Consider the following 11,946-nt stretch of genomic DNA (forward strand, 5'->3'; position numbering starts at 1 on the left):
ACTGAAACAATAACTTGAATAACCTTGTATTGATTTTTGTTTGTTACATCGATATGATTTTTGGCAATTTACTACATATTTTATGAATTCTTAACTTCGTCTCTTTTAGAATTAAATCACACACTTTTATTGATATCTTTGGCTCTCTACAACAATATATGAATCAGTTTTACGTTTACAATTGACCAAACTGCAAACAGATGAATGTGTCCTTCTTGAGATGGATTGAAAGTGGAGTCCCATTTTATTATGCCTCCACATTGGTTACCGCAACGTGATTCTTGATTTTAGTTTAAATTACCCATAATGTAAGTAGCATTAACATATGCAGTTTTTTAACTTTAAATTTTACTTCACAGTTACCTCTGGATACGGATCGCTCTCTTTGAGAGGCAGTTGGCGAAGATAATCGAGCACTTAGTGAACAACGCGACGAGGTACTACGAGAGAGACGCATTAGTAGCTGACCCGGACTACGGCAGTATACTGAGCTCATTACTGGTAGGACCTTGCGCTCTAGAATATTCTAAAGCGAAAGCTCCTGCTTGTTTCTGGTCAGATCCACCAGCTGATGAATTGGTAAGGATTAATCGTATAGAAATTTATAATTACTTAGTTAATTGAATACTTCAGTTGTTGGCTTCGAAACGCCATTATGGAACCATATAATAGTGTTCGTTTCTTGAATCTCTAAAGTTCGGGCAAGCAGGTGATTAGCCCACTGTGCCCTAGGTTGTTGTATATAATAGTATCATCTTTAATTTATTTTTAAAATAATAGGACAACTATGATCTTTATACAGTTGTTAAGGCGATGGAAACTCAATTTTCTGAGTCTGATGTTAGCTCTACTGGTATTCCATCGATGTGTCCCAGTTTCATTTTCACATAATAACGACAGGTTCAAAGACATCGTATGTCGGCCGGTACAACAACGCCACCGTCAGTGCGACGGCCGATACTTAACTTTAGAAGAAGTTTGAACGCATCCTCGGACGATACGAGCGGCTCGAGTGCAGGTAACATTTGACTTAACAGCGTTACAATAAGCTGTTGTTAAAAACAAAAACTAATTATTGAATTTGTAATTAATGTGATCAATGATTAGCCAAATGATGAAGTCATAAAATTTTGGAAATTAATGGGAATCCCAAAAATCATGAAGAAGTAGTTATTTAAAACTTATTATTTTATTTAAATTTAGAGAAATCACAAGTATAATAGAATTAGAGACCAGGCTTCTATAAGTTCTTTAATAGCGAAGATTAATAACTTTCAGTTTCAACATTGACACAGAACTTTTGTTGTTGATCATTCGATTAATTAATTCTCTATCACGAAAACTGGACTTAAGTTGATATTGACATTGACTATCGAATAACCTCAGTTCACAAACTTTTAGGCATTTAGATGAGGAGATATTATTAAGTAATAATCTGCTAAACATATGTATGGTCATCGTATCAAAAAATAGATAAAGATATCAAGTCGGCCAATAAATTCATTCTTGAGAGAATTTGTCCAAGTACCGTCTTAAGACTTAAATTATCCTCGTTTTTTTCTGGAGCATTTTGTGTTGATTAGTTATTCATAGTTATTAAAATTCTAGCCACGGGCAGTGCGACAGTTTCAAGTGCTAAAGACTACGTGGAAAGCTTACATCAAAATTCTCGAGCGACTTTGTTGTATGGAAAAAATAATGTCCGAGTTCAACCGGTAAGTGGTAATTTTTCTGGCACATCTGGACTTCTAAAATATCTGTATTTAATGATTACGGGGTAGTAGCAGGAATTAAACTTGATATGTACGTTCTTTTACTTTTTCTACAGAAAGACGTGGAAGAACCAATGCCTGGGTATTTGAGTTTGCACCAAACTGCCGCCGGTCTTGTTATTAAATGGACTCCCAATCAGCTTATGAATGGATATGCAGAGAGTGAAGGAGTTGACAAAAGGTATATCTTATTCTTTAGTTAGATGTTCTAACTATTTATAGTTATTGTATGATTAGATTGGTGCAGCTTTATTTTGATTTTGTTGTCAGTTATTTTTGCGGTTTTGTTGAAGTGTTATTATTTCAAATAGAATTAATAAGGCTCTTACAAACAGTATCTGAATAAAAATATTTTTTTATAAACCAATAATAAGTTTAATATTGTTTTAATCTCATATATTTAAAAAGAAGCTTCATTTCACTAGTTTCTCAAATGATTCGATTGTATGTAAGAGCCTTAGTAATATCGTTGCTATGTAAAGTAGACTCTATTCCGTTAGTAGTAGAGTGCATGTCTGTGTAGCTACCGTTATCACCTAGTGCACACGTCCGCTTGCCAACACAAGTGCATTATGTGCAGCGTGGCCGACATGTGCAGCGTGTATAGGCGTCGCTGCGCTGGCCCACTCTGTATAGACTGGTACGTTTGTTGCTTTATCTTTTGTAGTTTTATTCTTTTGTTGTATATCTTTTGTAGCTTCTTTCTTACGTTGTTTATCTTTCGTAGCTTCATTGTTGTCACATGTCTACTTTATTTAGTGCCTTATCTGAAAGTACCTTGTAGCCAACTTTTAAGTTTGTTATTAGATGTTTTTGAATATTTCTCTTTTTAAAGCGTGGTTTTTGTGATTACAAAATATAATCTCCTAAAGAATTTGTTTACGGTAACATGATTTTTTAAACAAAGGACCATACAAGACACTTTTAATTAAATTTCTACTATGTCGAGAACAGTATATTAGAAAATGTAGAGAGAGATGTGGAAAAAGAAGAAGAATCTTTTACATTCAGTCCGGAAGACTCTCGGACGTGGATACTTTTAAGTATAGGTTGTAATGTAAATTTGTTTTGTCTAGCGTGTACTGGGCGATGTCACTGCAGGTGTGCGTGTGGGAGGTGGTCTACGTACACGTGCACAGAGCACGTGCTAGTGACGCACTCATACTGGTGGGACAAGATGGCGTCCAGCGGCCTCCAATACACTTTCCCAAAGGTATATTCTACATCATTTTCTATGTGACTTAATCCGTTTCAATAACGAACGTGTCCCCAAAATAAAGAGTAAAAAAATCATAATAAAGAGAGTAAACAGTTGTATTTTTTTCTTATGATTTTATTTTCTTAGGTGGCCATCTTCTTTCGTTCCTGAGTAATTTGGAAACTGGTCTTCTGCCTCATGGTCAGTTAGACCCGCCACTTTGGTCGCAAAGGGGAACTGGCAAGGTGAGTAAACTAAGATATTTTATATTATATTTATAGTAACACCAAATTACGGAGCTGAAGATCTCGAATGTTTTATTATTTTAACTTTCATTTACAGTAAGTTATAATAACATTTTTCATGGTCAATCCAGGTATTTGGGCGTGGTAAGAGTCGTCGACGACCGATGCCGAGTCTATGTGAGAGTGGTGAGACAGAGGAGACCGAGTGGGAGGATGTGGCAGGCGACTACGTGTTCCGTATTGTTAATAATGCAATCGCAGATAGAGAAGGTAAAGTAAAACGTGAATTCTCATGTAAAAAAAAACGAATTATAATTGTGTATAAATTCATATCATAAGATTCTGCTGATGGCTTTACTTTGTAAGAATCGTTTTGAGTCTAATGTCAAACTGTTATATTATCGGCATAATGAACTCTATAGATCTGTAGAGATTTCCAGTATATAATGCACCAGCATCGCAATTCGATGTAAATCGTCAAAAGGTAACTTAATAAATCCCATAATAGACATTTGTTATAATATATGTCATATATGATAAGACGCTTTTAGCGACATATGTAGCAGAATGTTAATTAATAATGTCATTAAAATTTCCAGCGATGCGTCACTCGCTTCTAGAGCGTGCGGTGCAGTCTCCTCCGAGGACACCTCGACGTCCGCTTGCTTCAACATCTACTACGTCATCAGACTCATCCACAATGTCTGTAGACTGTCCGCCCTCGGCCATCATCAATGGACAACCGCCACTCACGCCTGCGCAGATACCACCTATTGAACAGGTAATTAGGTAGTCATTCCTTTCGCAGTAAATGCTTTAGTTTTTATAAAACAATATTTGGATCGTTAGTACTCCACTTACATTATAACATATATTTGGTTTTAAAATTATTTCTTTTTTTAGTGACTTTGGTCCTTTGAGTCAGATTTTGCAAAATAATTGTATAAAGGCAGTAAGAGTCAGTTCATTTGAACTTCATTATCGGTATACCTTTTGCTTTTAGTGTTTGTTAATTCCTATTATGTTTCGTAGGCTGCGTCGATCGAGCTGGTCTGTAGTACGATGCGTCGTCAGATAATTTCGCGAGCGTTTTACGGCTGGCTTGCGTACTGCAGACATTTGTCTACAGTACGAACTCATCTTAGTGGCTTAGTCCATCCTAACATTGTTCCTACAGGTTTGTTGTTTTTGATATTTTGTAGTTGTTTGAGTTTTAATCTTCTTACATACTTATTTTAGTTTTCCCTAATTGACACGTAAACCTTTATATCGGTTTGTTTGTATCATAATTACAGATGGGACTGAGTCTGGTCTGACTGAGGAGATATGGCAGTCTATGATGGACGAGAACGGCGCAGTTCACAACGGTGACGAGGTCTACCGGCTCGTGTATTACGGAGGCGTACAGCAAAACATACGTCGTGATGTTTGGCCTTATCTGCTAGGATATTACGAGTTGGTATTATTTATATACCACCAAGTCAGGCATTTATATCGACAAAGTCTATGGTTAAGGATATAAGTTAAGAATTATTTAAATGTAGAGCAGATTGTTATTACTTTAGTAAACATTTATTATTGTTTAAGAAATCCAAAAGTGTAGTAATTTGGTAATTTCAGATTCGGTTCAACATCTGAGCAAAGAAGTGAACAAGACGCGGCTTGTAGACGTCAGTACGAGACCACGATGTCCGAATGGCTTTGTGTGGAAGCCATCGTGAAGCAACGCGACAGAGAAGCTACTGCTGCCTCTATAGCACGGCTCACTGAGGCTGCTGGAAGAGCCACATCTTCAACGGTGGAAACCGGAGAAGTAAGCAACATAAAAAAATGCAATAGCGGATGTATAGTTGTTAGAAATCGCATTAAATCGCTAAATAATAATTGACCGTGTTTTAAAATAGTTTATCTATACAGGTATTCGAAGACGACTGCAGTGTCATATCGGATAATCCGCCAATCGTATCCCCAGAACCAAGTGAAAGAGAACAGAAACCGGAAAGCAAACCGGTGCTTTCTCGAGCACCGAGCATAGACGAAGTTGAAAATATCGAAATGGATTCAGAAGAGAAAGGAAGGAACAATAGCAAAGTTAACGGAGAGACTGATGGAACCAGTGATAGCAAAGAGCACGTAGATGTAGACAGTTTAAATGATATCGACGACGACGAAGTTTATATTAAGAGTGTCGTAGAAAATCCTGACATGCGAAGGGAAAGTATAGCTGAAATTAAAAGGTTGGCAGAAGGAATTGTTCAGAAGGGTGATGGTAGAGGCCTTTTATGCAGTGTGGATAGTGGTAATATGACATTAAATGGTAACGACTTAAAGTCCTCGATGGAAGAAAGCCAGCCGCCACAACAAAAGCACGCTAGTGTGATAATAACCAATCCTTCCGTGGATTTAGCTGCATCTGGATCACCTGCATCTAGTGGCACAACGGGTAAAATTTTAATTCCCTAAATTTAAATTTTATTTGACTTCATAGGAGATTCAAAGTGCAATGTTAAAATATAGTAGTATTACTTGAATTGAACTATTAAAACTTTCCAGCGAATGTGAGTCCAGCCAGAAGTCCTTTGGGTGTGGTTCGCGAGGAGTCCCATTCGGCGGGGGCATCATTCGATACTCTAGAGCCGAGTGGAGACGCGCGCCCGGACAATAGATCAAATTGTGTATCCCCGGCTAGTTCTAATGGCGGTGTTTACTCGGTGCGTTTTTGCTAAAAACCTTATAGTTATAATTTGTAATGAAAAATTCTAGTTTCCTTAATATCTTTATGATGTTATTACAGAACGAGTTGGTAGAAACCTTCGCTTTGAATTTGCACAGAATAGAAAAAGATGTACAGAGATGCGATAGAAACTATCCATTTTTCACTGACGAGAATTTAGATAAATTGAGAAACATCATGTGCACGTAAGTGTAGGAATAAATTTCATGTACAGGTTTAATGCGATATTTCATGTATTCAATTTTAATTTATTTACATTTTATAACAGCGTATTTTATAGGGTCTGACAATGTACCTAACGAAGTTATAAAGTGCACTACTTAGCACTTAATGCTTCCGTTTAAATTTTGTGACCTCTTTCCTAACCCCATTTTTTATTATTTCACTATCACTGCCGTGAAACGTCGAATAAGCGGTCTATCGCAGTCAATTGTAGGATCAGACATATTTCTGTCTCTAGTTACGTGTGGGAGCACCTGGACACAGGATACATGCAGGGCATGTGCGACCTGGCCGCCCCACTGCTGGTGACAATGCGCGAAGAGGCCGCCGCACACGCCCTTTTCTCCCGCCTCATGCTCCGTGCTAAAGACAACTTCCCCACCGGACAGGCAATGGATGCGCACTTTGCGGATATGCGGTAAATAAACATCATACAGTACTAAGAAGGAAATTTAGATAAGAAGAGTAAATAATCAGAAAATAACCTTATAATAATATAGCAACTTCTCAAATAAAGAATACAAAATTTAGAACTCTAATCTAAAATTTGGGATTCTAATAAAGTCTTATGTCTTATTACTGTGTCTTCAGATCGTTGATCCAGATCCTCGACTGTGAGCTGTACGAGCTGATGCACGCTCACGGCGACTACACGCACTTCTACTTCTGCTACCGCTGGTTCTTGCTCGATTTCAAGCGAGAACTGCTCTACCAAGATGTGAGATACTACTATCATTTCATAGTCTAAGATTACTCATTACAAGAAAGACCCATTTTCTTCTGTTAATTGCTAGAAGTAACTACTGGCTTCTGTCGCAGGTGTTCGCCGCGTGGGAGCTGATCTGGGCAGCGCGGCACGTTGCCTCCGAGCACATGGTGCTGTTCATAGCCCTCGCACTGCTCGAGACCTACCGTGACGTCATCCTCGCCAACTCAATGGATTTTACTGATATCATCAAGTTCTTTAATGGTGAGATGTTTGAATCTATTTATTATAAATTAAAAAAGAGCGTTGCAGAACTCCCTTAGTAAAAGTTATTAATGCTTAATCTACGCTAAGGGTGAACACTGAACGATCCTGATGCGACATTAGCTATTAATCCTTATTTTAATTATAAGTAAGAAATGTTTTGATGGTTAGATAGTTGGATTTAGTTATTGTGTACCTCAAAAACGGTTTAACGGATTTCGATGAAATTTAACACAGATAGAGAACAGACTATAAAAGAAAGCATTGGCTATCGATAACAACGATTTTATACCATGCATTGCGTTCATTGATTGTGTTTGTATGTGCCTTCAGTTTAATTAGTACGTTTCTTTTCCAGAAATGGCGGAACGTCACGACGCGTCTGCAGTACTCTCTTTAGCGAGGGATTTAGTTCTACAAGTACAAACATTAATAGAGAACAAATAAATATTATATCCTTCTATATTAAGAATAGATATTTTAATTTGAGTCTTACGAATGTATGTGAGATTTTTATGTCTGTAGAAGTAACACTTCTCTGTCGCCTGTTAGTTATTATGTAGGTACTTACTGAGGTGTAGTTTTGAATGTTGGTACTGTCTTAAGATTCATTTAAAAATGTTGTCATATGATATTTAATCTATTCCTTTGTCCATTGCTAAAGGTGAGTATACACTAGCATTTACCTCTAATAGAACAAACGCTATATCTAGTGTATCTTTTTCACGAACAATGTTTTCTTTGGCAAATGTGCTCTTACCTTTATTGCAATTCGTTATATTAGAAATTATCGGGAAAATGCTCTATTATAAGTATCCACCTTAGGGAACATACCCATACTAAGTGACCTATTTTTTTTAGTTTTTTTTAAGATGCAGTCTTAAAAGATACACAAATTACTAGTGAATAATGTATCATGAAAAAGAACAACTAGTGACTACGTGAGAAAAACCAGAGCCCCCCCCCTCCGCTCCTGTAACTGACTGTAGTATTTTAAAGACTTCGCTACCTCCCCCCCCCTCCCTAAACGGGTCACGTACTATGGGTATGTCCCCTTAACATAGACAGTGTTGGATGGTTTATCAAAATAAATGTGAGAACAGGTTTTCTTGTGAATGTTTGGGCAGTGCACTCATTATGATACCTACGTGAATAATTGATGAAAAGAGTATATAAAATTACTATAAATATTCAGGAATGCACACAGGCGTGCCATAGTTAAACATAATACACCCAAAGAATTTGGTACTGGTTAGATGCTTCGTGTTAAAAACATTGCTATTCCTCGTTTGTATTCAAAAACACAACCCAACTAAAGAGATGATTTAAAAAAAATAGTTCTCGAATAATTCGTTATACTCGAATTTTTGCGTTATTTATTAATAATCCGAGCATTTTTGTAGATTAAATAAATATCCCATTTTAGGTATTTGGGACATGTATGGCATATACACTTTACCTTGAGAAATGTAGTAAAATATAAAATTATTATTATTTATGTATTATACAGATATGTATATGTAAAAATGACATATTTACTATATATATTTATAACATTTCTAGTCCTATTAAGATTTATTTATGTACTTTTGCCTTCCAATAGATGTCTGTTGAAATATATTTACTTAAAATATCCGTTATAATATTGACGTGTAGATAGGAAAATTCATATATAATGGTGATTTGAGGATGAAACGCTTGAGTTATTTAAACTAAAATTATTAATTACCTTCAGGTAACAACTTAGCGTGTGTCCAATGCGTCCAATGTGTCGTCTTATCATGTTATTTTAGTGTGATTTTGCCAGTGGTGTTAGTGGTGTGGTATTAGCTCTACTAGCACCCTTGGCAATATTTCTACAGCGCCCTTTTTTTTTACAATACGAGACTGCGTAATTCGCAGACCTGTAGCGCCCTTTTCTGTGCCGTCGCCCATACGCGAGCTATCCTAACGTCGGCCCTGGATCTAGCTACGCCAATTCTACGAAGCATTCCCCTTCCGTGCCTTTTAAAAATTATTTAAAATCCTGTTAATGTTTTTCAAATATTTATAAATAAAATTTTATCAGAAATTATTTAAATGTGACCAAGTTTCCTTCACTCATATTTATAAAAGTAACCCTTGTCTATCAATCCTTAGCTATATTTAAATAACTCACACCAATTAGTAAGTTTTGCTACACGTGAATGAAGTGTTATCATAAATCTTCGTTATTTTATAAATAAAACATATTATATTTTTAATATACTGTTAGTCAATAATATGACATGTAATTACAAGTCCTCCGAGTATATTGTGTCGGGGAAGTACTCGTTAAGGTTCATTTAGACTAGAGCCGAAATCGGACGATAAACGCTCGGCAGTCACGTCGGAGAGAGACAAATGTATGGGAAAAAAAATACGTTTGTCTCGCTCTGAAGATCTGAACGGTGTTCGTACGATTACGGCGTTTGTTTAAATGAACCTTTACAGTCAATATTGTGATTATACACGCGCCGTTTAGCACATGCTAAGTTGTGTGTCGAGAAAATTGTAATCTACAGTTTACCTTTTTTATATCAGAAGGTGGCAAACGAGCGAGGGGCCACCTGAAATTGAAATAGCGAGGTGACCGTTGCCCATAGACAAACGCAATTGCATATGCGTTGCCTACCTTTAATCGACGGAGGAGAGGATGCACAGAAAGAAAATATTTTCCCTTTCCATCCATCCTCTCATCCGGAAAGTCCACTTCCACTTCCCATCCTTTCCTTATAAGAGGGTGGGAAGGGAAAGAGGACTATATAAGGCCTCCGGGACGCACCTTTATGAAATACTAATAAGTCAAAGAATTAAATAAATATACAGAAGATTGTCAGCATAAACGCTGTAATTTAGCATAATTGTATGTCGCTATAATTAGCTATGTATATGTTAAATTGGCTAGTACTATGTTTCACCCATCAGTTGAGACTGTGGTCAAGCGAGGATTTAAAGTAAAAAAATCGACTTAATTTCATTCATCAGCATCAAATAGTTTACAATCTTATAGCAGTTTTAGACAATGAATTTAATAAGTTAAAAAATATATCAAGAATATACATTTATCTAACATCTAGCTTTTCGTATCAACTTCTCAATGTACAAATTAAAAGAAATATACAATGTCATTAAAATATGGCAAATTAAAATATTGAAAAACCCATATCAATTGTAAAAATGATTGCATATTTACCCATGTATACCTATCAAACATTTATCAATATATGTATGTTGGCCTTTAAATCGAATAGTATATTTATATTATTATAATTAATAGGAAATATTGTGTAATTATACTCGGACCTACACTTCTTGATACAATCTCCATATAATATTATATTTTCCAATCGTTTTTGTGGCGGACCTTGAGCGCTGCGCTATCCTCCCGCATCCTTCTATGTCCCGCTGCACCTAAAATTGTGTTCTGCGCAGCGACTCTGATCGTTCCAAGCCGACAAATTGCTTGAAAAATGTAATATTGCTTATTTTTACAATTTCATTATTCATTCTTTATTTTTATTATTAATTAAAAATTTACTGCCGCACTTATAGTCGGAATCGTTACAAAGGAAGACCCTAGTATAAATTTCTATTAATATTATAAATCTATACTAAAGAATACGATTTAATAACTCTGAATTTGGCAGACTAAGCCGTTATTCAAACCTCGCATTCCAAGCACTCAGCCAGTCAGCAGTCTCAAAAAGTCTCCTTCTCACTGAAGATGTATCGAGTAATCACAATAAAACACTTGTTATATCTTGGTGCGAGTCAATTTTAATGAACTGCAATCGGCAGGTCGATAAATATGAGAAATAATTTAATACCGCGATCCAGCAATACGGTCCGCCATCTATTGACATAATATTATAATTTAAATTGTCATAACATTTGACAGCCAGCGTGGTTGGCTAAGGCCTAGTCACCACGCTGTCCCGGTGCTGGAATATAAGCGGTAGACGTCAACCGTTTTTAAATATGTAATTTATGTAATTCAGATTGCGTTATAATGTAGAGTTTTTACTTAACAGACACCCGTACAAAACCTATTGTAAAACTCTATAAAAAAGTGTATGATATGTTTATTATACAATTTTTGTTCGTGGAAACTCGTGACACGACATTATGTTAAAATCTAGATAAATATATTTTTAATAGAGTAATTTGATATCTTTACTTTGGCCATTTAAATACTATATTTTTATTGGTAAGGCTTTCTTGAAATGCGTCTTCTACCTCTCTGGAATATAATATATATATATATATATATATATATATCTACATTGAAAAAACTCAGATAAAATCAAGCGTAGCTTAAACGGTGTTAAAAACACGCCTGTGTCAAATATAATGTATATCCTAATTGAATACTAACTTGAGATATTTTAAATTGTTTATAAGAAATTGTGTAACGAATAACTTATAACTTACTTTGTTAATTAAGAGGATATTTTGAAATAAAAATTATTTGTGGAAATCGATGTGTACTTATGTGTTTTATTTGTTCACTAGTTGTCGCCCGTGACTCCGTCCGCGCGGATTAAAAAGACTTAATAAGTAACCTATGTGTTCTTCCAGACTATGTTCTATATATATGCCAAATTTCATAAAGATTCGTTGAACCGTTCCGAGGATACCTTCAAATAAACATCTAAACATTCGCATTTATAATATTAGTAAGACGAGTTGTCGCCTCGTACATATTGTTGACTCTGTTTTATCAAAGAGAATGCACGAGACGACAATATGTGTCAAAACAAGTGACAGGTGATACTAATTGTTAC

At 35.8% G+C, this 11,946-nt stretch overlaps 1 protein-coding gene across 2 annotated transcripts in view; it reads left to right on the top strand.

The window, feature by feature from the left end:
• LOC106118010 (small G protein signaling modulator 2) overlaps positions 1-7,630 on the top strand; it is a 30,074-nt gene extending 22,444 nt beyond the window's left edge. Inside the window, exons 5-23 of one of the 2 annotated variants that reach the window (XM_013312562.1) lie at positions 360-579; positions 901-1,018; positions 1,609-1,715; positions 1,829-1,953; positions 2,296-2,412; positions 2,849-2,985; positions 3,118-3,215; positions 3,347-3,485; positions 3,815-3,996; positions 4,248-4,392; positions 4,511-4,670; positions 4,836-5,028; positions 5,133-5,658; positions 5,769-5,926; positions 6,010-6,134; positions 6,410-6,589; positions 6,763-6,889; positions 6,991-7,141; positions 7,500-7,630. In XM_013312562.1, coding sequence (XP_013168016.1) covers positions 360-579; positions 901-1,018; positions 1,609-1,715; positions 1,829-1,953; positions 2,296-2,412; positions 2,849-2,985; positions 3,118-3,215; positions 3,347-3,485; positions 3,815-3,996; positions 4,248-4,392; positions 4,511-4,670; positions 4,836-5,028; positions 5,133-5,658; positions 5,769-5,926; positions 6,010-6,134; positions 6,410-6,589; positions 6,763-6,889; positions 6,991-7,141; positions 7,500-7,588 — 3,097 coding nt within the window. In that variant the 3' untranslated portion in view covers positions 7,589-7,630. The remainder of the gene's footprint in view (positions 1-359; positions 580-900; positions 1,019-1,608; positions 1,716-1,828; positions 1,954-2,295; positions 2,413-2,848; positions 2,986-3,117; positions 3,216-3,346; positions 3,486-3,814; positions 3,997-4,247; positions 4,393-4,510; positions 4,671-4,835; positions 5,029-5,132; positions 5,659-5,768; positions 5,927-6,009; positions 6,135-6,409; positions 6,590-6,762; positions 6,890-6,990; positions 7,142-7,499) is intronic. The other variant, XM_013312563.1, reaches the window with a different exon arrangement.
• The last annotated feature ends 4,316 nt before the right edge of the window (positions 7,631-11,946 follow it).

Source organism: Papilio xuthus, unplaced genomic scaffold (genome assembly GCF_000836235.2).
Source record: "Papilio xuthus unplaced genomic scaffold, Pxut_1.1 DF827679.1, whole genome shotgun sequence".
NCBI lineage: Eukaryota > Metazoa > Arthropoda > Insecta > Lepidoptera > Papilionidae > Papilio > Papilio xuthus.